This window comes from Spermophilus citellus (genome assembly GCF_964194105.1).
Source record: "Spermophilus citellus genome assembly, chromosome: 14".
NCBI classification, from domain to species: Eukaryota; Metazoa; Chordata; class Mammalia; order Rodentia; family Sciuridae; genus Spermophilus; species Spermophilus citellus.
This window is the reverse complement of record NC_138194.1, coordinates 85,125,720-85,151,998: the sequence shown is the minus strand read 5'-3', so window position 1 is coordinate 85,151,998 and position 26,279 is coordinate 85,125,720. Positions and strand designations below refer to the sequence as shown.

The window sequence follows — 26,279 nt, the reverse complement described above, 5'->3', positions numbered from 1 at the left end:
TCATAGTGGAGTTACCAGATTTTAAGACCAACCAACACTTTCTCATTTTTACAGCTATGTAAAGAAATTCTTAAATGCCATAATTTTTGTTCAAGTGCTTTATCACTCAACTCACAAATCCAGAATGCGATTAATCTACAAATCTAAGTATTCACAGTTAGGCGTTTTAGATTTGGTTCTTAAAGATCTAGAAGCAGTCCATTTACAAAAGTGCCACCAACACATTTTAATGAAATCATTTAATTTAATGCCACCAAGCATAGCCTGTTATACCTTAGGGGGAAAAAATAAAATCTCACCACTAAATTCTAGCAGACTACCTTCAAATGATTCCAAGTAGAATATACAATATATCTTTATGGCACGTTTATGACTTTGTAATATATAATTCATAATACAGGTTTAGGTGTGTGGTATGGACCTAGAAAAATCAAGGAAGTTAGATATTATAGAAATGATATGAGCATAAAGTCATAAGACTGATTTTCTCAAGCTATATATTGAAACATCTCTTTTATCTTTATGATTTTATCACAAACCAAGCTCTAACAAGGCTCTTTTTACTATGGGATTGTCAGATAAATAGTGTTTGATCACTGGGAATTGATCATGCTACTCATTCATGGTTGTTCCATATTCCATGAAATCCAATTGCCCAATGTATACATGGCACTCCTAGTGGGCGATTCAGCCAGAATACAGAGGGCTAAAACAATAAAGCAATTCCAAAGCCCTCTGTTCCCAAAGGTGACCTTCTTAGGGCAACAGACATACTTTGCATGGAGAGCATGGTGGGAGCCATGGTCTAACCCCAAGTCCCATTCAAGCCATTTTGGTATGTTTCCATGACCAGTATCTCTAAAAGATTAATTTTTTTTATATCATTTTTTTTCATTTTTTGTGCTATTGTTTTCAACTGATTTTGTCTGTCACCAATGCAAAAACAACACAGATATCTGGGCTCTTAGCAAAACACGAAATCTACAACTTTATGCTATATTTAATATTCTATTCAAAAAGTAATGTAAAATAATTAGAAGTAAAAAGTTAAGTCTTCAGAAAGCTCTATTTGAAAAAGCTTCACATATATAAATATTTTTATATTCATGCACCTGGCAAACAACTGTGATCTGAAGCATAAATAAACCAAAGTAAGACATAAGTAGGTGAATACCAGTTCCAGCTGTCACTAATGGTCTCTGGGGATCCTGTTTGAAGAACACTCGGGAGAGAGTCTTGCTCAGCTATGAGATCATTAGTTAGATTAAGCAAGTAAGGTTCACTTCACAAATTACTTTTCCCTATACCCAAGACCCTGTTAGAATTAGATTGAGAAGCTACATGTCCTTCCAAGGGTAAGTATTTGACCATTAACAAAAGGCAGTGTGATTGTTGCATAATGAGACTAAATGTCATGTGGCTTGTCTAACTAGGTTTATAAACCTTCATGATCAATTCAGTAAAATACAGAACACATAACTAAGGTTTTTCACCAGAGGTTGACAAACCATACCTGTGGGCCAAATGTAGCCTATCCCCTGTTTTTGTCAACAAAGCTTTATTGGGACACAGCCACATTCATTCACTGACATGCTGACGATGGCTGCTATCATGCTACAAAGGCAGAACTAAATAATCTCGATGGAGACTGAATGTATGATGCATGAAGCCTAAATATGGACCATCTAGTTCTCTGTAGAAAAAAGTGTCCAATTCTTCTTTTACATTAAAAGGTGGAATTCAGTTGGGAAGCCTTTTTGAAATGTGTAAATTTTAGGGAGGATTATAAATCTATTAATATTAAGGTTCAGGTGACTGAGAAAACAAAAGGGATGCTACTTTTTCATGATTGATCTCTGCATATTTTAGGAACATTATGGGAATTTTAATTGTAAAGAGGTATAAAATGAAAGGCTATTTCTCCACTTAATATCATAATAAAATTAAAATTCCACCCAGGAAATAAACCAAAACTTGCACTTAAGATTTTCTCTATTTACTAAACAGATTATATTTGGAATGTTGTTATATCTGGATAACACAGCATACAAATTGATCGGACATATTACAAAATAGACAAATGAAACTAACACACAACTATTAGTTTCCAAGGAGTGTTACGGTCGCCATCTTCGTAAAGCCAGACACAAACTGCAACCATAACATGCTGTTGTCATAAAGGCAAAAACCTAAGGAGAAAGAAATGAAAACTAATATCAGGTTCATAACTGACTTTAAGAACATGCATTCCTAAGGGGCAATGACTTGAAGACTGACTTACCTGAATATACTTCAGCATTTATGAAATAGTTTATAATAATCTTTTTGGTGACTTGCCATTGTTTTAACCTTAACACCCTTACCCCTTCTTTTTAAACATTCTAGCCCCTGGTGCTTTTCTCATGAGTAGACAGCCTTATGTTGGACATTTGCTCACTACTGGGTTCACTTATATTTGGGGGGGTTACTTCTTAAGTATTTATAAAACCCCAGGCATTGTATTAAAAAATTCAATATGAGTTATTTATTCATATAGTGATTCATAGCCAACAAAGACACTAAGTATCAAAACCTGGGGATACATCGAATGCTTTCTATTTACAACTCAATGAAGAGAACCCAGGATCACTGAGCTGGCTATCTTATGTGGGAAACAGTCCTCAGGCACCAGATGTACCTCCTCTGAATCCTTAGGGTTCAGTGAGGATTTCGTCAGCACCAACCATGTGTACCTCACTGCATTCAGGGCACACAGACACACAGTGGATCTTGTCTTCAGCTTTTGGGGCTTATGATCCCTAGAAAACTGCAGGACAAAGCAGTTCAGTATGATAATATACTATGATTTTGTGCTAGGATTCTTAGCCAGGAAATTACAGCTCTGGGAAGGAATAGCAGATTCACCTATAGAACATTTTCACAATTCAACTACCATTCCACTATTCTCCCACCCTCCTTCTGTTATTTTTCTCATAAATTTCTAATCTCCACATAATCCTCTGAATGAGAACGATTGATTTCAATATCTATTACTAACGAAAAGGAATCATTAGGTACATATACTGAAAGAAAAAGAAAAGCATGCAATAAAATGCCACAGTGAACAAATGATACAAGCCAGTGCTATACACACTCCGGAACTAGAGATTTACTTAGGAGTGTGAGGATGAAATGGGACTTGGGTAGAACTTGAAGCATGCGTTGGGTTTACTAAGGCCGCTTCTCTTAGGCAGAGAGAAAAGTGAAGGAAAGCTGGCAAAGTAACAGAAAAGGCTGAGCCAGAGCAGAATTACACTTCGGAGAGCTCTGAAAACACGGCCTGCCCGTAGGGCAAGGGTATGCCCTGGTGACATTAGCTCCTCTTCACCTATTTGAGATCCTACTATTCATGTCAAAGTCAGAGCTTAGAGCTGCTATCGACAGACCAAAATGGGGCTACCTCAATGATCCCAGAGAAGGTAGTGAGATCCAGCTGACACCATGGAAAGGGAGGGACTGGAAGTAAGAAACACGTAAGGAAAATCCAGTGGGGCTGAGGACTAACAGAAAGGAATAATGTCAACTCCTGGTCCCTGAACTTCGCTTTGTGAAATTGTTAAAAATTGATGTTTTTCCAACCACGAGCTTTGGATTACAGGGACTCCAAAGATTTCATTCTGCCCTCAGGGATGATGAAGTGGGTAGAGGTGACTTTATGGAAACAGAGCAGGGGTTACATTCAAGGCCCGCTTCCCCCACCTTCAAAGTTTTAAGACTTAAGTAAAATGTTTTTATTTTTTTAAAAAAGAAAATATTAAAATTATCCATCCAAATTGTCTCCCTTTCAAATCCAGAACCATGACTTTTTCTTGTTGTAATCCTACTTTTAGTGTAATTCATTGTAGGCACTTAATGAATTTTTGAAAATCCTAACAGATTTGAAAATTATCACAGTTTTTGAAATCATCTGTCCTCTACCCCTCAAAACTCAGACTCTGGACCTGTGCTGTTCAACCTGGACAGCCACTGGCCATGGGTGGCTATTTAAATTTGAATTTACTAAAATTAAGTCACATTAAAAATTCAGTTAGTCCTTCTAGCTAATTTAATTGCTCTATAACCACATGTGGCTAGTGGACACCATATTGGATAGCACACATATAAAAAGCTACTATTACTCCAGAAAGTTCTATCATAAAGTGCTCTTCCAAGCAGATTTCAATGACTACATGGTGCGTATGGGGTTGTTTACAGGCTTCCTGGGTGAAACAGTAAAATACTAGGGTCATTAAATTTGCTATATAATCTGTTCAATATCAAGGCATTTCAGGAAATAATTTCCACTTGTGACAGTCTAAAAAAATTATCTATAGAAACAAAAACATATCATTTCTTCAAATTCCCTATATGAACACAAAATGACAAATTCATACTAGGAATTAAAGAGGATAAAAATTTTAAAGAGTTCCCTACAGAACACATTTCCCTTGGCCATCATCCACTGTAATGGCTTCCTTGCCTTCCCTGCTCACCTGCACTCTCTTCAATGGCAGGAATTGCAACTTATTCATCCTGACCTCAACCCTAGCAAATTACCTGCTACATGACAGGTCCATGGTAAGTTATTTTCAATTAAAAACATTACAGAATACTAAAGAGCAAAGCCAGGAACAAATCTCCCTTATCATGTCTGAAAATTAAAATAAGTGGACAACACAATTGATTCTTCTTACAAAGCAGACTGTGCTGTGCAAGGTCCAGCAGTACTGACTCACTGTCCTTCTACATGAACGTCAGGCTTGGTGTGCTTCAGTTTAATCATCTACAACACTGAGGGGAGAGCAGTATATTGTTTGTAGGGTCCCTGTTCAGCTAAGCAGCTATTATAGGTTTAATGTTGACGGCTATTATTAAAGAGACTTTTGTGGCCTGAGGAGTTTCTTGGAGACCTGGAGAGTGGAGGCTGGTGCCGGTAGACTGTACTCATTGAACACTTACTGTGGCCGCTACGTTGATGTTATACTGGTTATTATTCAGGAGGGGCTGCACGCCATAGGTTATGGTTGAGTTGCAGTGCAGATCATGCAGAGAGGTGGCTGCTGCCTCCAACAAGAAGGCTCCAAAGTAGAAGACGAACACTGTAAAGTGGTAGGCAAAATCCTGAAAGAGGAGGGGAAAGACATCTACAATTAGAAGAAGAACTTTTTCTATTCCTTATTTCAAGTGATGAAGTTTAAGTTCAGAAAGATCAGAATAACTAATCAAGTAATCTTAACTATGTTTACTGTTTGTTTTGGATGCTTTTAGCAATGTCAGGCTATTAGACTCCAAATGAAAATTGATGGACCCATTTTATTTGATATAGTGGCAAATCTTCTGATATATGAAATTTTAAAATAAAATATATTGTTTTAATTTGGATTAAGATATATAAGGATCAATATTAATTACCATAAAAGGAATAACATGCTACCTTTAAGTTCAAGTAAAATACCAGTAAATGACATTATTTTTATTATAGCTCTATATTTTCATAATTACTTTATTTTTGAGCAATTATTTTTATCATTAGGTCATTATTCCATGTACTGAAAGGTACAGCAGACTTATTAAATCATTGAATTCAGAGAATTCATATAATATATGATATATATTAATATATTCCATTCAAAACTATATATCTCATACTCTACAAAAAGTAGAGAAATATTAGGTCATTTTGTTGCTAGAATTAATGTGTAATATAACTCTTAAAATTTACATTGTCTTACCCGAATTAATATACCACCAATAACTGCTCTTTACTTTTAATAGTACTCATATATAACATATTTCATATACATTATTAGTCCTTTTAAATAGTATTTATTATATACATTTTACAAAAGAATTTCTTTTTTCTTTTTTCACCCCAAATGACTATGTCAAAACCATACAAAACTTTTGGAGAGTACAGTTCAATCCCACAAAGGTTATTTTTTCTTTTCTTTTTTAAAATAGTAATTTAGTTGAAAAATTGAAATTGTTTATTCTGTGCAACATGTTTTAAAACATGCATACATTATGTGGAATAGCTACTTAACATATGCATTACCTCACATACGTACCATCCTCTTTTTTTTTAGTGAAAACATTTAAAATTGATTCAGCAATTTTCAAGAAAACATTGTCATTAACCATAGTCACCATGTTCTACAATAGATATCTTAAACTTATCCCTCCTCATTAAAATTTTGTATTCTATGGCCAACATCTCCCAACCTCTCCTCCCCTACTGCCTCTGATTACCCACAATTTTACTTTCTTCCTCTATGAATTCAACATTTTTAGATCCAACATATTAGTGAGATGGTGTGGTATCTGTCTTTTGGTGTCTGGCTTCTTTCACTGAACATGTTCTCCATGTTCAGCCATGTTGTTGCAAATTACAGGATTTCCTTCCTTCTTTTTAAAAGCTGAATAGTATTCCACTGTGTATGTACACCACATTTTCTTTACCATTCCTTGGCCTTTGTAAATAATGCTGCAATGAACGTGGGAGTGCAAATATCTCTTTAAGGAACTGATTTCACTTCCTTTGGATATACACCTAGTAGTGGGAACACTGGATCCTATGGGAGATCTATTTTAAAGTCTTTCAGAAACCTGTTTACTGTTTTCTATTAATACTGTACTAATCTACATTTCTACCAACCACATTATGAGGGTTCAAAGTTCGTTTTGTTTTCTATCAAACTGTTCCTATTAGTGATAAAGCAGTCTCACAAAATGGATTATTGCCCTGGTTCTTTAAAACATGTCCATGAAGCAAATAACACTGTTCACTGGAATTGTTCTTACACATTGAGAAGAATCAGCTTGGACAAACTAATCAGGGGTGAGAATTACAAAGACACGATGTTAAAGCTATTTTCTATTAAAAAACTCCCACTTAATTAATTGACTCACTAATACCTTCGAAAGATATAAGGAAAATGTTATATACTGGCCACATATCAACTGCAAAGGAGAGAGGTTCAAATTTGTGTGGTTATTAAACAAATGTTCATTGATGAAGGTCAAAATTCAAATTTCAATGTTACTACTTTTAGGGTTCAATGTAAGTGAGCTAGATATTCATTAGTAATAAAAACTGAGAAAGAATGTTTGAGATCAGTAGGCATTTACTTAACAGGGTAAGGATCCTCATTTCTGGATCCTTAGAAATGGTCTCTTTTATCTTAAAAGGGAAAGATAAAATGCGGTGACGCAGCTGGCAACTTCGTGTGATCTAATCCGTGCCTGTTTCACTACCTCCTACCTCTTTGAACATTGGCCACCTTGGCCTGATTTGGCTCCTAGGAAACACTCCACACCTTGAGCTTCAGTGGACCTGAGATGTGCCAGGGGGCTTGAGCCAAGGCCACATTCTTCCTGGGCAGCTCCCAACAAATCACAGCACAGGGGGGACATTGGTGCCTGGTCACTGGTGCCCAGCACAAGATCTAAGAGGGTGGGCTGTGCTCTGCAGCTTCTCCCTTATTTGGCCAAGACAATATCATAAACTGAAACTCTGCCCTCCCTTCCTTCCTCTCCTTCCTTCTTTCCTTTCCTCCTCTTCCCCTTCTCCCTTTCCCTCCCTCCTTCCCTCTCTTCCTTCCTCTCTTCCTTTCCCCCTCAAAAACAAAAATGCACAAAGGAACAAAAAGTTTCTCATGCACTTCTAAATCCATCGGAGTCTGCTCTCCAGTGGGCCTGAGATGACACACATGCTTTTCCTTCTTGGCCCTTACATAATTTTAACTAATGTATGAATTATGTAAGTCATTCCTTTACTGCCATTGTCTGACACAGCAAACTTTTCGAGAACCACCCACAGGCCTGCTACACCATTGTATTTCTAGGCTGGGTATCAGAAAATACTCCTGACCAGCCTCGGAGAGCTACACGCACATTGATCACTGGCCATCCTGGGTCATCTTATTCCAATCCCTTTCATGTGTGGGACATGTGCAAGAAGGTCTTCTGCAAGGTTCACACATTGTTTTGGACCACCCAGGTCATGGATGGTAAGCCTGAGGTTCTCAAATATCAGCAAGCATCAGAATCATCTGTAGAGCTTGTTGAAACACAACTGAGTGGGCTCTACCCCCAGAGTTTCTGACTTGGCAGGTCTGGGTAGAACCTGTGATTTCAGGCAAGTTTCCAGCTGCTGCTGATGCTCTGGTCAGGGCCTACTGTTTGTGTGCCCTCGTTAGTAGATGACCCTAGTCCCTCTCTGAGTTTCCTTCACATGGCCTCCTCTCTGCCAATCTTCTCAGTGCTCACACACCCTAAATACAGCCCTCTTATCATCACATTTGTCTTAGACAACCTGAGCTTTAAACACAGCTTGGATCTTTTCAGCAACAAGTGACTCTCTCCCACATTCCTGTCTTCAGCCCATGCTAGGTGCTTCTGTCCAGGGTCAAACCTTCACTAACTAGTTGATAAAATAAAAACAGCAGCATTATATATTTGGGAATCCTGGTTACAGAAGATCAGCATGAAAAGGAACAGCAGTCACTGTGAACTTAAGTTTCTCACCTGTACAAATGAAGACAGTGATACTTGCTATCTATAAAGAGCTGTCCTAAAAGTCAAATAAGTAAATGGATGTGGGGCAGAAAACTGGCTCAGGACATTTAAGTTGTTAAATGACAATGTTTATAATATATTGGAAATTGATCAAATGTGTGCCAGTTTTACTTAGAAGGAATATTGGGAAGCATGTTTAACTATACAGGATTTTAAAATAATTCCTTTCAATTTTCTAAAAATCAGAACATCACCTCCCTAAGAAAAGGAGGATATAAATATGGAGTTTCTTCTTTAAAGTAAGGCTAACAATGGTATTAACACCTTTCCACCAAACAAAAATAAAAACAAGAACCCAACAAACTGTTTCAAAACAAAATCGTCTCTTCCCTGGATTAGAATAGGGCAAGTTTTTAGATTTTAATATATGTTATTACATATTGTACTTTCATGTCAACAGTTATGCTAAGGTTAGAAAGCTTGAGAAAAATACTGAACATATCTAGTACTATGTATACGAATTTAATTGTATGATCAATAAGAAGGAATATGGTAGACAGTGTCATATAACAAACACTGATGGGAAGTAAATTATTTATTAAAATGCAAGTTATACAGTTAGAATTAAAATATTATCACAAGAGAAAATAATTATTTTTTGAGCAATTAATCTTTAACATTTCCAGAATGTAGCAATTAAAAATTGTTACCATCTGGTGCTGACTGCATGATAAGTGTGGCTCAAAAATTTTCCTGGCTGAGTGTGTACAAGATGTAATAAGAAACCTTCCAAAAGCCATCAATGTGATAAAAAATGAATGAGAAAGAAGAAAAATGCCTAAGAGGAAAACAAACAAGGAGTGACCTCAACTTGTGAGGCAACTGCTCTGTATGGAGCCACATCTACATCCCTTTTTAATTTTATTTTGAGTCAGGGTCTCACTAAGTTGCTGAGGCTGGCCTGAAACTTGCCATCCTCCTCAGTCTCCTGGGTATCTAAGATTATAGATATGGTCCACCACACCTATCAAAAGGAACCCTGTTTCCAAAAATGAAAGCATTTAATAGACTCTCAGGGGGCAGGAGTTAGCTCCTTGAAAAGCATGTCTACCATGTGACAAGCCCTAAACCACAACATCTACTGTACTATGTGGTGTGTGTTGCTATTGTAAGTCAAACATTCCTAACTTGATAATCTGACATCTGAAATACTCCAAAATCTGAAACATTTTGAGCAGTAAACATTTCAATATACAAATACCCCAAAATTCAAAGAGCCCCAAAATCTGAAATATTTTTGGTCCCAAGCCTTTTGGATAAAAGATCCTCAACCTGTTCAATTTTCTGCTTCAGTAAGAGTGGACTATTCCAACTAAAAAAAAAAACAGAATAAACTTGGCAGGCGTCCTATGGCACAAACTGATAGATCTTTCCAATTTCAATTGTCACTTTCATATAGTGGTTTACTTAATATAGCAAAAACTCTTACATTTTATTTTCTGAACCTCAGATATAATGCTACATACAAATGGGCAGAAAATACAGGTTTAGGAAAAATAAAAAGTTACCAAATGCATGATTGTACTCAATACCAAAGATAAGACTTCATACAAGCAAAAGGAAAAAAAGACTATAGAGATATAGATCTAATAAGACCAGGAATTATACTTTCAAGATATTTAACCTTTATTAAGTAATGTTCATCAACCAATTAGAAAGACAATTAGACAGAATGCTGGCCACTGCAGGTTCCTATAGACACTGGGCAATTGGGGAATCCAGAAAGGTCCAGGGAAGTGTCAGAGTGGTGGGCGGAGCTTTTGGGAAGAGGCAAATGGGTTGGGACAGTGACTATTAATAGTACCAATAGCACTACAGAAGAAGAAACTGGCCTAATATCTATGAGTGTGATACTTAAAGAACCCGGTGGCCCTTGCCAAAATTGGAGATTGATTCATTCTTATACTTATTATGGAAAAACCAGGTGTTTACAAAGAGAAGAATAAGCTTCTATCTTCGATCTGATTGGGACTTTAGATCTTTATCTCATGACTATTAGAAATATTTTCTCATTAATAATGAGAAATTAGGGCAAAAATGTAGAAATAGATTACATTAGCAATTTAATGGAAATGGAAGGACTTTCAAAATTCCAAACTGTAAGCCTCAGTGTGTTTAAGGAATTAGAATTATTGACTGCTTGCTGTAATCCAGACAGAAGGAAACACTATGTAATTCATTACTTCCATTATTTTTTAATAGCCTCTGGTCAGACAGGTATTATTATGACCACTTTAGAAAAAGAAATTAAAATTTAGAGATGTTAACTATTTTTCCCATGGTTACATAGCTATTAAGCAAACCAGACCCAAGCTCAAAGGCTGTGAAGGACTGCAATCCTTGCACCCACTAAGCTGGGCCACTTGCCCTTCTTGCCCCTGGGATGAACAAGCAGTCACATTCACCATGTGAATGCATGTGAAAAATGTGAATGCATGTGAAAAATGCATGTGAAAACATTTGGTTCTCAAATGTATCTGTTCAATTGTTTAATAATTGTAATAAAATTCATTTGTTGCATGAAATGAAAACCTGTTTCATTTATGAGTCATAAAGGAGCTGCTGAAACAAACAGAGTACATACAGCTCTCCTCATGCTCTATAAATTAAACAGGGGATATTTTCCTATAACATCTGTCCTAGAGCTGCTGAGCAAAATGTTATTATACTTGGAAAGAACATATATAAAGCCTGATTTAAGGTCTGATTGTAAGTTTTAAAACTTAAAAAAGTGTGATCGAAATTTCCTGGGGCTCTACATGAATTTCATGATACCTCTGGCACCATGGATTGAAATCAGGCTGCGCTGGGCCTTCCTAAAATAAGTCCCAGAGAATGAGTGACACAATCATGAAAACATCTCTGACACAGGAGAACAAAGTAATTTGGTACAACTTAATGGTGTCATGATTTTAAAAAATGTGATTGTAAACTTTTTTTATACCTTACTAATTCTTGTACTATAAGTTATCTACAGATGGCAAAATATGCAGGAAAATATGCATAGGCTATATGCAAATATTGTGCCGTTTTATATAAAGAACTTGAACATCCATAGATTTTAGTATCCTGATGGTGGGCCTGCAACCAATCCCCCTAGAATACTGAGGGACCACTGTATATATTGAAATATATGAAACAGAAATCAATGGAAAATTTCAAGAAACATGTGAAAACATTTGGTTCTCAAAATGCATCTGTTCAGTTGTTCAATAATTATAATGAAACTCATTTGTTGCATGAAATGAAACCCTGTTTCATTTATGAGCCATAAAGGAGAAATAGACTGATTTCTCAGCTCCACTAAATGGGAATTTCACAAACTGGGACTCTGCTGTCCATCAAGGCAAGCAGGAGGCACCTTAGCACCACCCATGGCCTGAACCCATTCTCTCCTAAAGATGGTAACAAACAGAAGACAGACTCAGGCATTTCCAAACAGAATGAGATATCAATCAGTCTCTTACATTTTCTTGCAATAGATTTAAAATAGAAACTCCTTACCAGGAAGTTCCAGTTGGCATCAATTTGAGTGACCATGCCAGAGAGGAACACACCCAGGAAGAGAAGAGAAAAGAAAAAAGCTGTCACGGACACAAACATGACCCATCCTTGTAGCAGAGGTAGAGGAACATTGGAGGAGGCCACCAAAATCCAGACGAGACCCCCGAGCAGCTGAAAGAAAAAAAAAGATGAAAGAATGTAATGGATTTGCTTTAAAAAATACCTTTTAAACAACAAAATTCAATCTGCTTTTTATCAATGTCACTTTTCTCCTTTCTCCAGAACCACACATTCCTACCTCTCTGCTCATCATTTCTCTATCATGAAAGGTGCCTGGGGTGAAACTAGTCCTTCTACCTGGAGGTCAGATCCAACTCCACACCTGTTTCTCTGTTGGGCTTTCTCCTTCGCCCAGGAACATGCACAGCATTTTCTCTTCATCTAAAAACGTATTCCTCTGATCCCACTGCCTCTCTAACTACTACCCCGTGGATAGACTCTCATGTCCAGAAAACATTTTACAAATTGCTTGGTCTCCACTTCTTCTCCTTGTAGCTACTCTTCAAATCATGATAAACTGCCTTCTGCTCTCACCAAGTCTTAGAGAGTTTACGAATAAAGAACTATAACTTTCTAATTTTTCACATCCATTGTCACATCCAGGTCTTTCTCATGACCTATTTGTATATTTGATAGTATTGCCTATATAGAGAATAATAGTTGCAGCTGTTGTACATGATAATAAGCAATAAAACTACCATTATTTATTATCTACAATGTGCTGGACATTGGAATAAGTACTTTACATTGATCAAATCATCAATAAATACCTGTGGCATGTCAGGCTCTGTGCTAGAGACCAGGAATAAAATGGCAGAGAAGCTACATTTGGTTTCTGTTGTCACAGAACTCTCAGCCTATTATAGGAAAGGTATAACTGAGCAAGTGATTACAATGCTATTCAGTAAATGTCACAACTGGGTAAATACTGGGTAGGATAGGTCCACATAACAAGGGCTCTAGATTTAGATTTGGAAACCAGGAAACACTTTCTATAAGCACTAATCCCAAGGACAGGGCTGAGGGTCAAGCAGAGGGAAGGTAGGGTATTTCAGCAGGTCTTGAGATGATGGGGTGAGAGCTGCCAGAGTGGGGTTCAGGTGAAGAACAGAGCTCAGCATGGCAGAAGCAATGTCTACCATACCACATGAGAATCCTAGCTGAAGACTTAGCAGAAGGGGCCTGAAAGTCAGGCCAAGGAGCTAGGCAGGCCAAAGGCAGGCCACAATCAAGCAGGAAACAGTATGTTTGAGATTTGCATTTAGAATTTTCTCTGGCTGGAGCACGAGAACAGGCTGGAGAGGAAAGGATGGAGGGATGGAGGACCACACAGAAGACTGATAACAACAGTGTGCAAACCAGAACCAGGGCACTGATGACCAAGAGATGTGCAGGGATTAGAGAGAGATGTAGAAGTAGCCTGATGATAGTGATGGGTCAAATCTGGGACATGACAAAAAAAAAAAAAACAGATAAGGAAAATACCTAGATTTCTCGCTTGTCCAAGTAGGACTGAGTGAGAGAATACAGGAGAGGAAACAGTGGGAGTGAAGGCGATGAACTCCAAGACCACGGGGCTCCACTCCAGCATTAAAATAAGAAAGGGCACGTCCTGTCCTGTGCACAGCATCCCAGGCTTTGGTGACCTTTTTCATCCTTGTCTAATGCCACAAAACCCTTCACATTTTGTATTATAGGAAAAAGAATAAAACCCAAGGCTTTTGTACATCTAAGTAGCCTGCCACTTGCTAGACCAGAATGCCACTCCCTCCAGCACATATCTGAGAAACTGCCACTCATAGCTGACCTTGAGCCCATCATCTGAAGTCTTTCCTGAGTTCCAGTTCTTGCTAGGTTGTCCCTCCCTCCCCTTGGACACTCTCCCTCTGGGGGGATTGTCACACCATTGAGATGCTGTACTTGAGTTCCCCTGGCTTGCACTCCACCTGCACTGACAGAGCTTATGGGCAGATTATGCTGCTTTACGTGTTAGGCCTTTCTTGACCATTAGTCAGGTACCATGCTACACTTAACAACACAAAAACTTCAGCCATACAACTGACCTGAGGTTGCCTCAGGCAGGTGGGAATCTCTCTTTCCTTTTCCATACAGAATGCTCTCAAATATTTACTTAGTGAACAAACACACTAGTGTCTATATGAGAACAGTTTGAGCTCCAAATATTAAAAAATAATAACCATCTTTATCTTAAGTATGTAGATAACATCCAAACTGCACAAGAATTAAAATTTTTAAAAAATAAATTTTGATTTAAGTTTTAAAAGAGGCCCATTCAGCAATTTATTATTGCTTGAGGAAACATTTTTGGAAATTATTAATAATAAATTATAATTAAAGCACCAGTTTAATAAATTTATACTTTTAGTAATAGTACACCTCAAGTCCTACTTTCAATTGAAAAATCAACAATCAATCCAGAATATTTTGTAAAATAAATCTAAATAAGATGACATTATTGCATATTAAAATTTTAGCTATCCTCTTCTCATTGATTATGAAAGGAATAAACTTGTTCCCGATTAAAAAAAATTTCTACACTTTTATGCAATTTAATACATATTTAAAGGCAACAAGAATGTCTTTAATGGGTCAATCTTTCTTTTTATCCTAGATTTTCCTTTCTGGTAGTCTTTTCTTATGCTCTCACTACATTATTTTAAATGTGATTTGAGAAATGCACATAAGTACTAAATATCTATTAGTTCAAGAATCATTTACTAAGAACCTATGTGGCAATCTAACAGATGATAAAGAACAACTGGCTATTGCAGACTAACTACATAAGCACAATATTATGATTCAGGGATTGTGATAAATTCACATTTATAAATAATCCTTTGCAAATAACACAACACTTAATAAATGTGGACTACACCCCGGCAAAGGTAGCCCCAAACCTACTGATAGGCACTGGAGAACAACATTCAAGGGGGAAAAAAAGGCAAGACTCTTGCTCCAGAAGTCCTAAATAAGGGAGAAATAGACACCATTTAATCTGATGCAGGAGCAGATTGTGGTGAGTGCTATAAAAAGAGCTCAGCACAGTGAGCTCTGCAAGACAGGAGGAGGCTGGGAGGAAATGCAACAGGAAGACTCAGGAAAGGGAGGCAGGACAGCAGGAGTCAGCCCTCAAGACAGACCTGGGCTTGGACAGGGAGGCCCTGATGTACAACAGTCTGGATTAATTGTCCAATTGTTCTAAAAAATCACAGCTCTTCCCACAACTCAAAGGCTTGGAAAGGAAACAGTGCTTACATGGAAAGTGACCCAATTTGCTCCTCATCTGTGGTGTGTGTGCTGCATGGAAAGAGGAGAGAGAAGAAGCACGTCAACATCCCTCCCTTTCTCTCATGTAATCACATGCACCACCTCTAAGTCAGAGAGTCTACAAAGTCCAGGTGCAAGTCCTGCTCAAAGGCTAGCATCAAACAACAGAGGACAGGCAGAGAATGTAGCTAAGTGCACCATGGAGAGCCTTCTTCCTTTCAGGAGCCTCAAGAAGCTTGGATGAGTCACTATGGCTTTGACACAATTATTTCTTCCCTATTTCATAATTTCCTTTTGACAAAAGTGAACTTTCCTCCCAAGCTTCCCAATCTGGCCCCAACATTGCAAAGTGAGCTTTCATGATTACTGCTGCTTTTCTGAATTCTGGGCTTCAGTAAGCTCAGAGTATTCATCAGATAGAGTGCACTCATCAGTGTCTCCATTTAGGAGAGATGATTCTGAACAGAGAAGCCTTGTTTCTAAAGGCAAAAAGCAGAGCACCAAATGGTTAAAATCTGAGGGAGAAGAGTTGATAAAGTACCATAGCAACTGCAGAGTGTGCACAGCATGAAGAAAGGTATTTGGAATGCCATGATTCACCCACGTTGTTCTCATCTTGCATCCAACTCCACATTCTCACCTTTAGCCTACACTGCCTTCTATTGCTCTCTAGTGTCCTAAAAAGTGAGACAGTCATGCACAAAGCTGCTAAATGCTTTAAGGAACCGAATCAGCCTCAGGACTCTAGACCTCGAGTAGCTCTGATAAGGCAGGTACTCTACTTTCATGTGATGCAAAGTTAAAACCCTCCTAGTACACACAAGTACTCAGATACATTCTGAGTTGCAATCATTACACTGCTGCCCACTCTTAAAGCAACTGATCTTCTTTATAGTTTAATATATATTTGTCACTTTAGTTTGGCCTTGGCAAACCAGAAAGGTATGATTTAGCTTAATCCCTCACATAAGAAAACCAGTGAAAGCTTCATCCACTGACACACTAAGCTGAACCCTCTGAGTTGGAACTAGAAACTGAACTGTTAAAAACGCCCAGCCCCCAGGAACACATGGTACTGGGCAGGAAGCAACTCTTAACCATACTGGCTGCCTGAATTACTGACTTCTCAACTCGTCTCCTACTTGGAAGACCTGCCTAGGCTCCCAAAGGATTTCTTTTGCAAAAACCCTTTTTCTTTTCCAATGCCACTAATTTCCTAATAATCTGCTTTTATACACACTGACATCTTAGCTAATAATTTTCTAAGTAATTTAGTACCTCTTCATGTACCCTTTATTATTATACTAAATAAACAGGCTAATTTCTACTCAGACCTATTTTCAGCTAATGTTTGGAATGATGATAGACAAAGGTAAGTGAATCTGAAGGTAGAAGAGACTAGTTAAGAACACCTCTAAAGAAAAATACTTCATTGTTTAGAATTTTCTGTAGAGAACATAAGCTCCTCTAATTCTCTTATTATCTACACATTAGACATTTTATCATTCCATTGTAGGGAGAATGAATTGCCAGCAAGCTTAGAGGAAGAAAAGAAAAAGAAACCCCCAGACTGTCTCCCAGTCTGGTTTCTGGAGTTTACACAGGAGGGTGAAGCTAACGATGATAACAGAAATATTAGCTAACATTTACTGAGATCTTATGTTCCAAGCACCATTCTAAGGGTTTTATTTCTATCAACTTAATTCTCAAAACCCTGAAACATAATATTATTATTCCCACTTTACAGATAAGGTAACTGAGGGACATAGCTATTAATAACTTCCTCTAAATTATACAATTCATAATGTCAGACCTGGGATTTGAACCCAGTAACTGGTTTCCAGAGCTTAAGCTTTTGACATTATTCCCTTGGCCTCTCCCATGGTTTAGTGTTCATTTTAAAGAAGGGTTTCTATTCATTTTCCCGGTGATTCCATGACCACAAAAAACTAGGTAGAGAAGTGCACTGGCATTTTTTTTCTGATGACACAGTCCACAACTTCAATCAGAGTCACAAAGGGGTTTGTGGCCCTCTAAAACCTCAGAATACCTTACCTACTTATTAAACCCTCCTGTTTTAGTGGATGCTTGCTTACTGGGTACTCACTCTTGAAACATGGTTATAGAAGCTTTTAATATAGTCAGAAACTTATCATCTAGAAAAAAGGTTGTCTACAATTAGCTCCATTTTACTATTTGTATTGTGAAAGGTTTTTTTTTTTTTTTTTTTTTAAAGCTGGAAACACATTTCAGTCAACAGATACAAAATAATAATTGGTAGAAACTTCACAAGGCAGGCCACAAAAGCGTAAACTCATTCCCAATGTAGCTGCAGCCCAGGGGTAACAACACTGGAGAATAATTCTGCTTCCCTCCCCAAGCCTACCTTCTCTCCAGCAGTGCTCCATTTTCTACCATCTTTGCTTGGTATTCTAGCCTCTGCCCCTCATCCCATTCTCTGTACACAGAACTGGTCTTATTTGGCCAACCTTCTGTCTAGCATGTACCCACCAAGAGTTTTTCTGTATAACTAAACTGCATCACCAAGTACTCCAGAAAGAATTCCCTGCTGGATGCCATCCTTTGGTGCTTCAGTGGCTACTGATGCATGTATCCTCTTTAGCACTCGCAACAACTAGACTGAAATCATGGCCCCACATGTCTTTTGCCCACTGGGTTGTGAGATCAGGTTGGGTGACATTGCCTTAAACAGCTCTGAAAGCTCGGAACCCAGGACAGTGCTTTCTACATATGGCATTCAGTTATACCCTCCTTGAAATGAATGGAAACCATTCAGTGTGTGTAAGAAATGGTTCCACAAGAAAATTCTCCAGAAGTGCAGCCTGGGATACTGGGAACACACAGCTGTCCAGAGCCCAGCCCACTTTATACCAAAGTTATGAGTGTCATATAGGATGACTATGAAAGGACTTGACCCTCTTATATACAATAGGTCATGTAAGAAATTCAGGTCAAACTGTAGCCAGCTGGGCATAATACAAGTGTTTAAAAACAGGCAAGAAGACTAGTAAAACAGGATCATGCACTTCTCAATTTTCAAGTGGTTATTGGCAACCACCACCACCTGCCACAGATCTTAGGCAACTGGGGTGAAAAGTTCTGGAAAGGCAGCATCTCTTGCAAGTCTATGATACTCATTTTCAATCTTCCTTGGGCCCCCAATTTTCCCAGTTAACCCACTGTTATTGCAATTGCCATGATGTAATAATGGGAACTTTTGATGCAGATAGGTCTGAAGTTCTGCCACCTGCCCTCCTGACACCCTCCTGTAACCATGTGACTCCATCCAGACTGGTCTGGGATGGGGACCAGTCCAAATTAGAGGTAGAAGTCAGAAAGTTTTTTTTTGTTGTTGTTTTTGTTTTTTGTTTTTTTAATTAAGAAAAGTAAAGATGAATTCCGGGAATCAACAACAAAAAAACATATAGAGAACAGGCCTATGAACAAAATAGACTAATTGAAAAATACCTTTTGCTTTTTAGGTTTACATTAGAAATACATTTGAGAGACCTATTATGTGTTTTACCTTCTTCTTCCCCATTTGACCCAAACTTCTATTCCAGCTACTTAAATAGGTGCTAACCTTAAATTAACCCATATTACAGAGGAGAAATATGTTCTGCCTCCTATATATTCTTTTTATAATTTCCTTTTTCAAAATTCTCTTTTCATGTTCATAACTAGTTATCATGTAGTGTTCCTGCATGCCACCGCCCTGATGTTGGCAAGAACCGGACAAATCACTGCCCCTTTTCTTTTTACCTTCTTCTTGCTGAATGCTATTATATCAAAGTTATGAGTGTCATATAGGATGACTATGAAAGGACTTGTCCCTCTTATCTACAATAGATCATGAAAGAAATTCAGGTCAAACTGTAGCTAGCTGGGGAGAACTACTGCATTTTGAGTTGGGCAAGAGCATAACCTGGCCACAGCATTTCTCCACTCTAGCCTTCTTCCATAATACCCTCATACACTATTCAGTATGCACCACAGAACAAATGCATAACATTTTTTACTGCACATGCATGATACTGTGCACACCAATCCTGTTCGTATCCTTTGTCATTATATGGTCCTTTCCATTCAGCTGTATCAATGCCAAGTCCACAGCTCTTATATCAGGTACCTTTCAACTGGGCTATACAAAACAAATCTCCTTTCCTTGACCTTATCCTATGTAGCTCAAGGTCAATCATTTCAGCAACTTGGTTTAAAGTTTTCCAAATTTCAACTCTTCATATTTTCATAGGGCTATGGGTCAGGGCAAACAATTGCTGATGATAACCTGTGGAAAAGTAATTTGCTTATTTTCTCTTATGAAAATGTAAAGGCTCTCATCACACAGATGGAGATATTTTAACATGCAAGCAAAGGAAGAATTTTACTTATAGGAGTAAAACCCATTTAGAAAGGCAGACATGAACACAGACAGTCCCTCTTGACCACAGTAAACGTGCAACATCCCTTTCCAATTAAAATTTATTATCTGGCCAAGAAAAGAAAACTCTACCCATCAAAATATTTATGTATTAGGTTATAGTTAAAGATTTTGGTTGAAAATAACCTGAGATCCCTTGTATAGATTTATCTGCATGATGCTACCTGCCTCTTAGTTCCTCCCCTTCACCATCATCCTTTAAGATTCATTTGTTTTCTGGCATTATTCCTCTCAGTTACATCTTCTAATTTGATTTAGTATCATTTAGGAGCATGTCAATCATTACATACATGGTTGGCCCCCTAAATCTCAGATCTCTCTCTTCTCCAGCATTCTTTCGTTGGACCTTTTCCAGGTTCTCAGCACCATCTATCCAAAGTATAATAATAGGCGCCCTCATTGATCTTCCTGCCTTCAATCTCTGTGTTTTACAATCAAACTTCACTAAAAATGACTAAGACACAAGTCTGACTAAGTTCATCCCTGTCCTTCATCAGCTCCCCATCACAGAATAAGTTCAATGCCTTGGCCTCCTACTCCCCAGCAAAATTCAACTTGAACCCTGCTTGTAGTTTTTCCTTCTGTTTCTGCCACCTTCAAAACAGCCATGTTAAACTAACAATTGCTAGAACTCCATGCATTGTCTTTCTGTGTCTGAGGTTTTCATATATGCCCTTCTTTCCACCTAGAGTTCTCTTCCCCACTTTTTCTGTCTATTGAAGTGCCGATCATCATTTAAGACTAAACTCAAATTTACCATTAAAGTTGGTTGTCCCAGCCTCTCCAGTAGCCACATTGTCTACCCTGCTCCTCTGCAATATTTTCAAAAGCCTATTTTTTATTTATTTTTTGGTATTGGGGATTGAACCCGGGAGTGCTTAAACACTGAAACACATCCCCAGCTCTTTTTTTTTTTTTTAATTTTACATTTTATTTAGAGACAGGGTCTCGCTGAGTTGCTCAGGGTCTTGTTAAATTGCTGAGGCTGGCTTTGTACTTGTGATTTTCCTGCCTCAGCCTCCTGAGCTGCTGGGATTACAGGTGTATACCACCACACCCAGTTTCATAAACCTATTTAACACTTCATATATACCAATGTAATTCTTTCTTGTCTTTATATTCCACCAAACAATAATCTTTCTATCTGTCTTTCTTTTTTTTTTTTTTTTTTTTTTGTACCAGCAATTGAACCCAGGGATGCTTAACCACTGATACATATCCCTAGCCCCGCCCTTTTTTTCTTTTAAATTTGAAACAGGTTCTGGCTACATTGCTTAGGGCCTCACTAAAGTTGCTGAGGCTGGCTTTGAACTTGCAATCCTTCTGCCTCAGCCTCCTGAGCCACTGGGATTATAGGCATGAGCCACCAAGCCAGACTGACAATAATCTTTTTAAGGGCAAGAATTACATTATGTATTCTATCTCCAGGGCATAAAGGAAGGCCTGAAGGTCTATTCTTAATTATGTTATTATGTTAAATAAATAAAAATCACTGGCATCAAACACTGCTGTTAAGCATGTGAAAAACAGTCCTACAGTCTCTCTCATCAGGAGAAATGTGAATGAATAACTTGGGGAATGTAGACAGTTTTCTGAACAATGAAACTACAAAATAAACTGAATAGTGATTTCTATTCTTTTTCATGATTAATACTCTTATGTTCAATCTTTCTAGTGCATTTTGCAAGACAGTCTCATTGAGAACAGGAATTCTAAATAATTTTCTTCAGTTCAATAGTAAAGCTGCTCCAATGTACTTTTCTTACAGGCCTGTCTGGAAATGTTTTAGGATAGTCCACATCCAACGTGGATCTCTTTCTTCCCCAAGTGGAAGCTATTTTCCTGCATATCCTTTCAACTAGCTTACCAGGGCTTGAAGGCCCTAACATTTTTATTCCAATAAGAATGTCTTGCATACATTAGGTACTCAGCAAACACCTGATGAATGATTTAGAGAACATTCCCTGAAGAAACACGGAGAAATTTTGAAAATGATAACTTTTAAAGGTGATGTTTTCTATCCTAAACTAAAAGGCTTGGCTTTGCAATATTAACTTAGGAGTAAACTCCGTGGCAAGCATGCATTGGTTAAGTATAGCTGAAGCCAAAAATCAAATGCCTGGTGATTTAGTTATCCAGAAGTGGAACATACCTGTTTCAAAAAACCACACTATGCATATGAGGGTGAAATATTCTTCATCTTTGAAACCAGCATTATAAATTGCTTTAGCTGGTTCTGGCAGGCTGGCACTATTTATCTTTTGTATTATCTTTCCAACAAATGGCTTATACCTGAAAGATGTGAATGAAATATAATAAAGGGGATTGGGATTGAATACTTTGAGCAAAGTTAACTGGTGAATTTGACAATGGAACTGCAATATCACGGTATCATTAGCTTAGAACCCTATTGACAGTCTAGTCTATCTTCAAAGGATAGAGTTTTCACATGTTAAGATTCAGAGGGCAACTAGACATAAATGAAGAAACCCTGGGGAAAAATGGACCTGAATGGGAGGTCAAAATTAATAAGGAGTTTGGAGATACCCAGAAACATTGGCAGATACTAAAATAATTGGTCCCTCAATGGAGATCACTTACTATTAGTAGAGTATCTGAGGAATTCGCATATTTAATTTCCAGTGAGAGGAATGTTTAAAGAGGAGCCATGGGAGACTGACTAGGGAGTCAGAAAAAAATCAGGAAAGTAGAAAGTATGGAGAAAGTTGGGAACAAAGGTGCATCAAAATTGGTTACTTATTTCCCATCTGTACATCCCTGAAGGCGGCATTCTACACAGAGGGATATAATGCAGCCTTGATCTCTGTGTCCTGGAGATACATAATCCAACAACTTAAGCACTTCAGAAGGATGAGAGCCAAGAAGGAGCAACAAGTTTGGCTCCAATGTGGTCTCTTGTTTCTCTAAGGTCACTAGTTTCATTGGGACATTTTGATCCTTTTTTATTGGAGGAGGGTGGAGGGAAGCAAAATGCAAGTAAAACAGGTACTAGAGACTTAAGATTTAAACTTATAAAGATGTTTGACCATGAAATGTTCTACCACGCGGCCTGCGCAGTGGTTTCATTAATGAGGTTCTGGCATTAAGTTAGTTAGAAGAGATCAAAATAAAACACACAGACAGTACCTTATTTTACATTGCTAGGTCCGAGACGGCTCGCCTCCCTGTTTCCCCGCCTCCAGCCGCCCAGCAGGGCAGCGAGGATTACTCTGGGCTAGCAGGAGAGAGAGAGAGCGAACACGCCGCAGAGTAGCCTTTTATTTGGGGGAACAAGAGATTCAGGGGAGAATTCCATCCAATGAAGGTTGAGGGGGGGCTGTACTCCAAGGTCAGGGTCAGTGATTGGGTCTCCAGGGTCAGTGGTCACGCACACCCCCACACGGATGGGCTCTCTCATCAGGAAAGGGTTGGGATAACTCCGACACAGCCAGAGTGCCTCAGGCCCTTAACGGGAGTCACCCAATCACGTGTCAGAATGGCTCCCCACAAAATGTGAAAAGCACATTAAAATGGCTTTTGGAAGTGAAGCTGTTCTATCTAAGTAAGAAGCCAGAGGAAATGAATAAGAGAAATGGACCAGATACTTCTTTGAGTCTGGGATCCTTCTTAGGATGGGGAGCAATGGAAATTCAGGCAAGTGAAGAATGAATTTTCAAGAAAAGAGTTGTCTTCTTTTTAAAATTTTTTTTCATAATTCCTTTATTCTATTTATTTATTTTTTTAATGTGATGCTGAGGTTGAACCCAGGGCCTCACACATGCTAGGCAGCGCTCTACAACTGAGCCACAGTCCTAGCCCTACAACTGTCTTCTTTGTAGAGCCTAGAGGAAGCCTCCATCAGTGGTTCCCAGTTATGACTGGGTATTAGAATCTCCAGGGAAACTTAAAAAAAAAAAAAAAAAAAAAGAGCTGATCCTGGGTGCTCCTCCAGAGATTCTGATTTAATTAGTCTGGGCTGGCAACCTTAAAAGGCACCAAGTTATTAAGTACAGCAAGAATTGAGAACTAACCACTGGGCTAGATAAAAAGAAAGATATGGGGTAGAGGAAGGGAAATTGAATAAGTCACCTTCCACACCCTCTTCCCACAATTAGACAGTGTTTCTGACAGTGTCACATGACCGTAGATTGTTTTTGAGGTGATATTTGTCTTGGTAGCACATGGATAAGCTTTTTTTCCCCTATATACATATATTTACATATACATATATATGTATCTCTCTATGTACATATGCAACTGTATAAAGCTATCAATAAATATCAGAAACATATAACCAGAATATCAAATTTGAGGTTCCATTCATATTATTGCTTAGGATAAGGTTAACTTCTAATTGAAATTTAGAAAGAGAGTATATTTACATGAACATTCTGTAAATTCCAGTATGGGTAGAATGTGGATATGGTGGAAACTTCTAAAAGAGTTAGGCAAACACCGGGGGTTTGAAGAACCTGGAACTTAAGTAGCCCAGAGTCTATGAAATCTTTCTTCCCAGATCTTGCTGTTCTAAAGTGTCTCCCTCTCACAGCTGTGCAGCTGATCGAATGCCAAACTCTTCCTGTTCTTCTCACATGGATGCCTGTTCCTTATCCCCGAGCATTTGGATGCTTCTGAACTCCCTACGAACTCAAACTCACACTAGCCTAACAGTCGCTATATGATTATTGATGGCATTGCCTGTAACTTACTAGTGTCCATTCCTTCAGATTAAAATCTGAGCTAAATTTAACTTAGAGTGGCTTAGCATAATAAGGCAGAAAACCAATGCTTACAAGGTGTTCCAGCCCCCCCAGGCACAAAAGTGAAACCGAAGTGTCCCAAATCCTGGTTATGCAAACTCAAAGAGGATGGGGGAAGATATGAAAACCCCAAACTGAGCAAACAAAACCAGCATTCAGGAAAGGCACTGCGAACATTTCACTATTTATTTGCCATTCTCAGGGCATGATGCAACCTCGGTTGCCCAATTCATATTTGCACATTACCCTCTTGTCCACAACGAGCTTCAAAACCTTCCAACTCCATAAAATTCCTTTTAATAATTTCAAGCGAGGGACCCAAGAAGGTTGATGGCACCAAAGGCTAGGTGATCCCACCTTTACTTAGGCCCAACCAAGTGTGTTGACAAGGTTTGGAATTTCGTAGGTACCCTAGGAAGGGAGAAGGTGCAGAGGCAGGCAGAGAAGTACTTGCCAGCCACGCTTCCACCACTCCTTTTCCATTCTCACGCCCACTTGATTAGAAACTGCCAACTGCATCGTAGGTACCTCACCTTTCTCCCTGCCCTATCTCCTGCGCCCCGTTCCTTTCCCCAATCCAAAGTGCACTAATAATGGCAAGGGTGAGTGGGGTAAAAACATGCCCAGCTCTAAAGCCTCCCTCCTCCTCTTCCTGGTGCCTCCCGCCCCCGCTTTCCACATCCTGGCAGCCTCTGGGTCACCCAGTATTCGGTACACCTTTGCACCACCCAACAAAATGGCAGGTTAGCAACAGGCGAGGCCAAATGCGCGGCCCCTGGCCAAACCCTGAGTCTCCGAAGGCGCCTCCAAGCCCAAACACCTCTCTCTTTCCCAAAGTCCCTAATCCTCTGCCCTACCGGGCTGCCTGCTCGCTCTCTAAGGCCATTTCCGTCGCCAGCGGGCGAGCAGGTGCCAGTGTAACAGGTGCCGGCCAAGAGGGCTCAGGCGGCTGCGCCTAGCCTGCAGAGGTCCCCCAAGAGGGGCGCAGGAAAAGCCACCTCGAAGGGAAGGAGGCCGAGGGCGGAGGCAGAGGGAGTCAGCGTGGGTGGGCGACAAGGATGCCGCTCTCGGTCCTGGCTCCCCGGGAGCCACCCTCGCCAGGCTGCCCCACTTACAATCTCCAGGCAGACGAAGGCGCCCGAGTAGGTCCGCAGGATGTCGGGGCCGGCGGGCAGGGTGACCCGGGGCGCTGGGAAAGACACGGCAGGGTTCGGGGGCGGCGGGACTGGCGCTCCGCCGGCCGACATGCTGCCGCTGCCGCTGCTACGTCTCCGCGCGCCGCCGCCGCCGCCGCCTCCCTCCTCCGCCTCCCGGGCTCCCGCCGCCGCCGCCGCCGCCGCAGCTCAGGTCGGCGGGGTCCGGGCGTGCCGCGCGGGAGGGGCGTGGCTGCGTGGCCCTCCGGCCCGGCGAGACCCCGCCCCGTCACGTGGGCTCAGGTGAGCACACCCCAGCCCTGGTGCCCACTCGGGTCACGTGCGCAGGTGTGGCCGCTGCCTGGCGCGCCTCCCTGCCCAGTTACTCCTGTCCCCTCCCTCTGGGGCCAGCGCCCAGTGCTCCCAGCAGCCTCTCCAGGGCGGCTCTACAGCCCTGTCCTGCTCTTTATCTTGCCT

General features: G+C 39.6%; 1 protein-coding gene across 1 annotated transcript; it reads right to left on the bottom strand.

The window, feature by feature from the left end:
* Positions 1-26,058, bottom strand: MAL2 (mal, T cell differentiation protein 2). Its single transcript, XM_081265916.1, has 4 exons — positions 25,785-26,058; positions 12,100-12,270; positions 4,978-5,139; positions 1-2,189 (listed from the first exon to the last, which is right to left on the bottom strand). Exons 1-4 carry the CDS (start codon positions 25,914-25,916, stop codon positions 2,118-2,120), a joined length of 537 nt encoding a protein of 178 aa, XP_081122042.1. The 5' UTR covers positions 25,917-26,058; the 3' UTR covers positions 1-2,117.
* Positions 26,059-26,279: the final 221 nt, after the last annotated feature.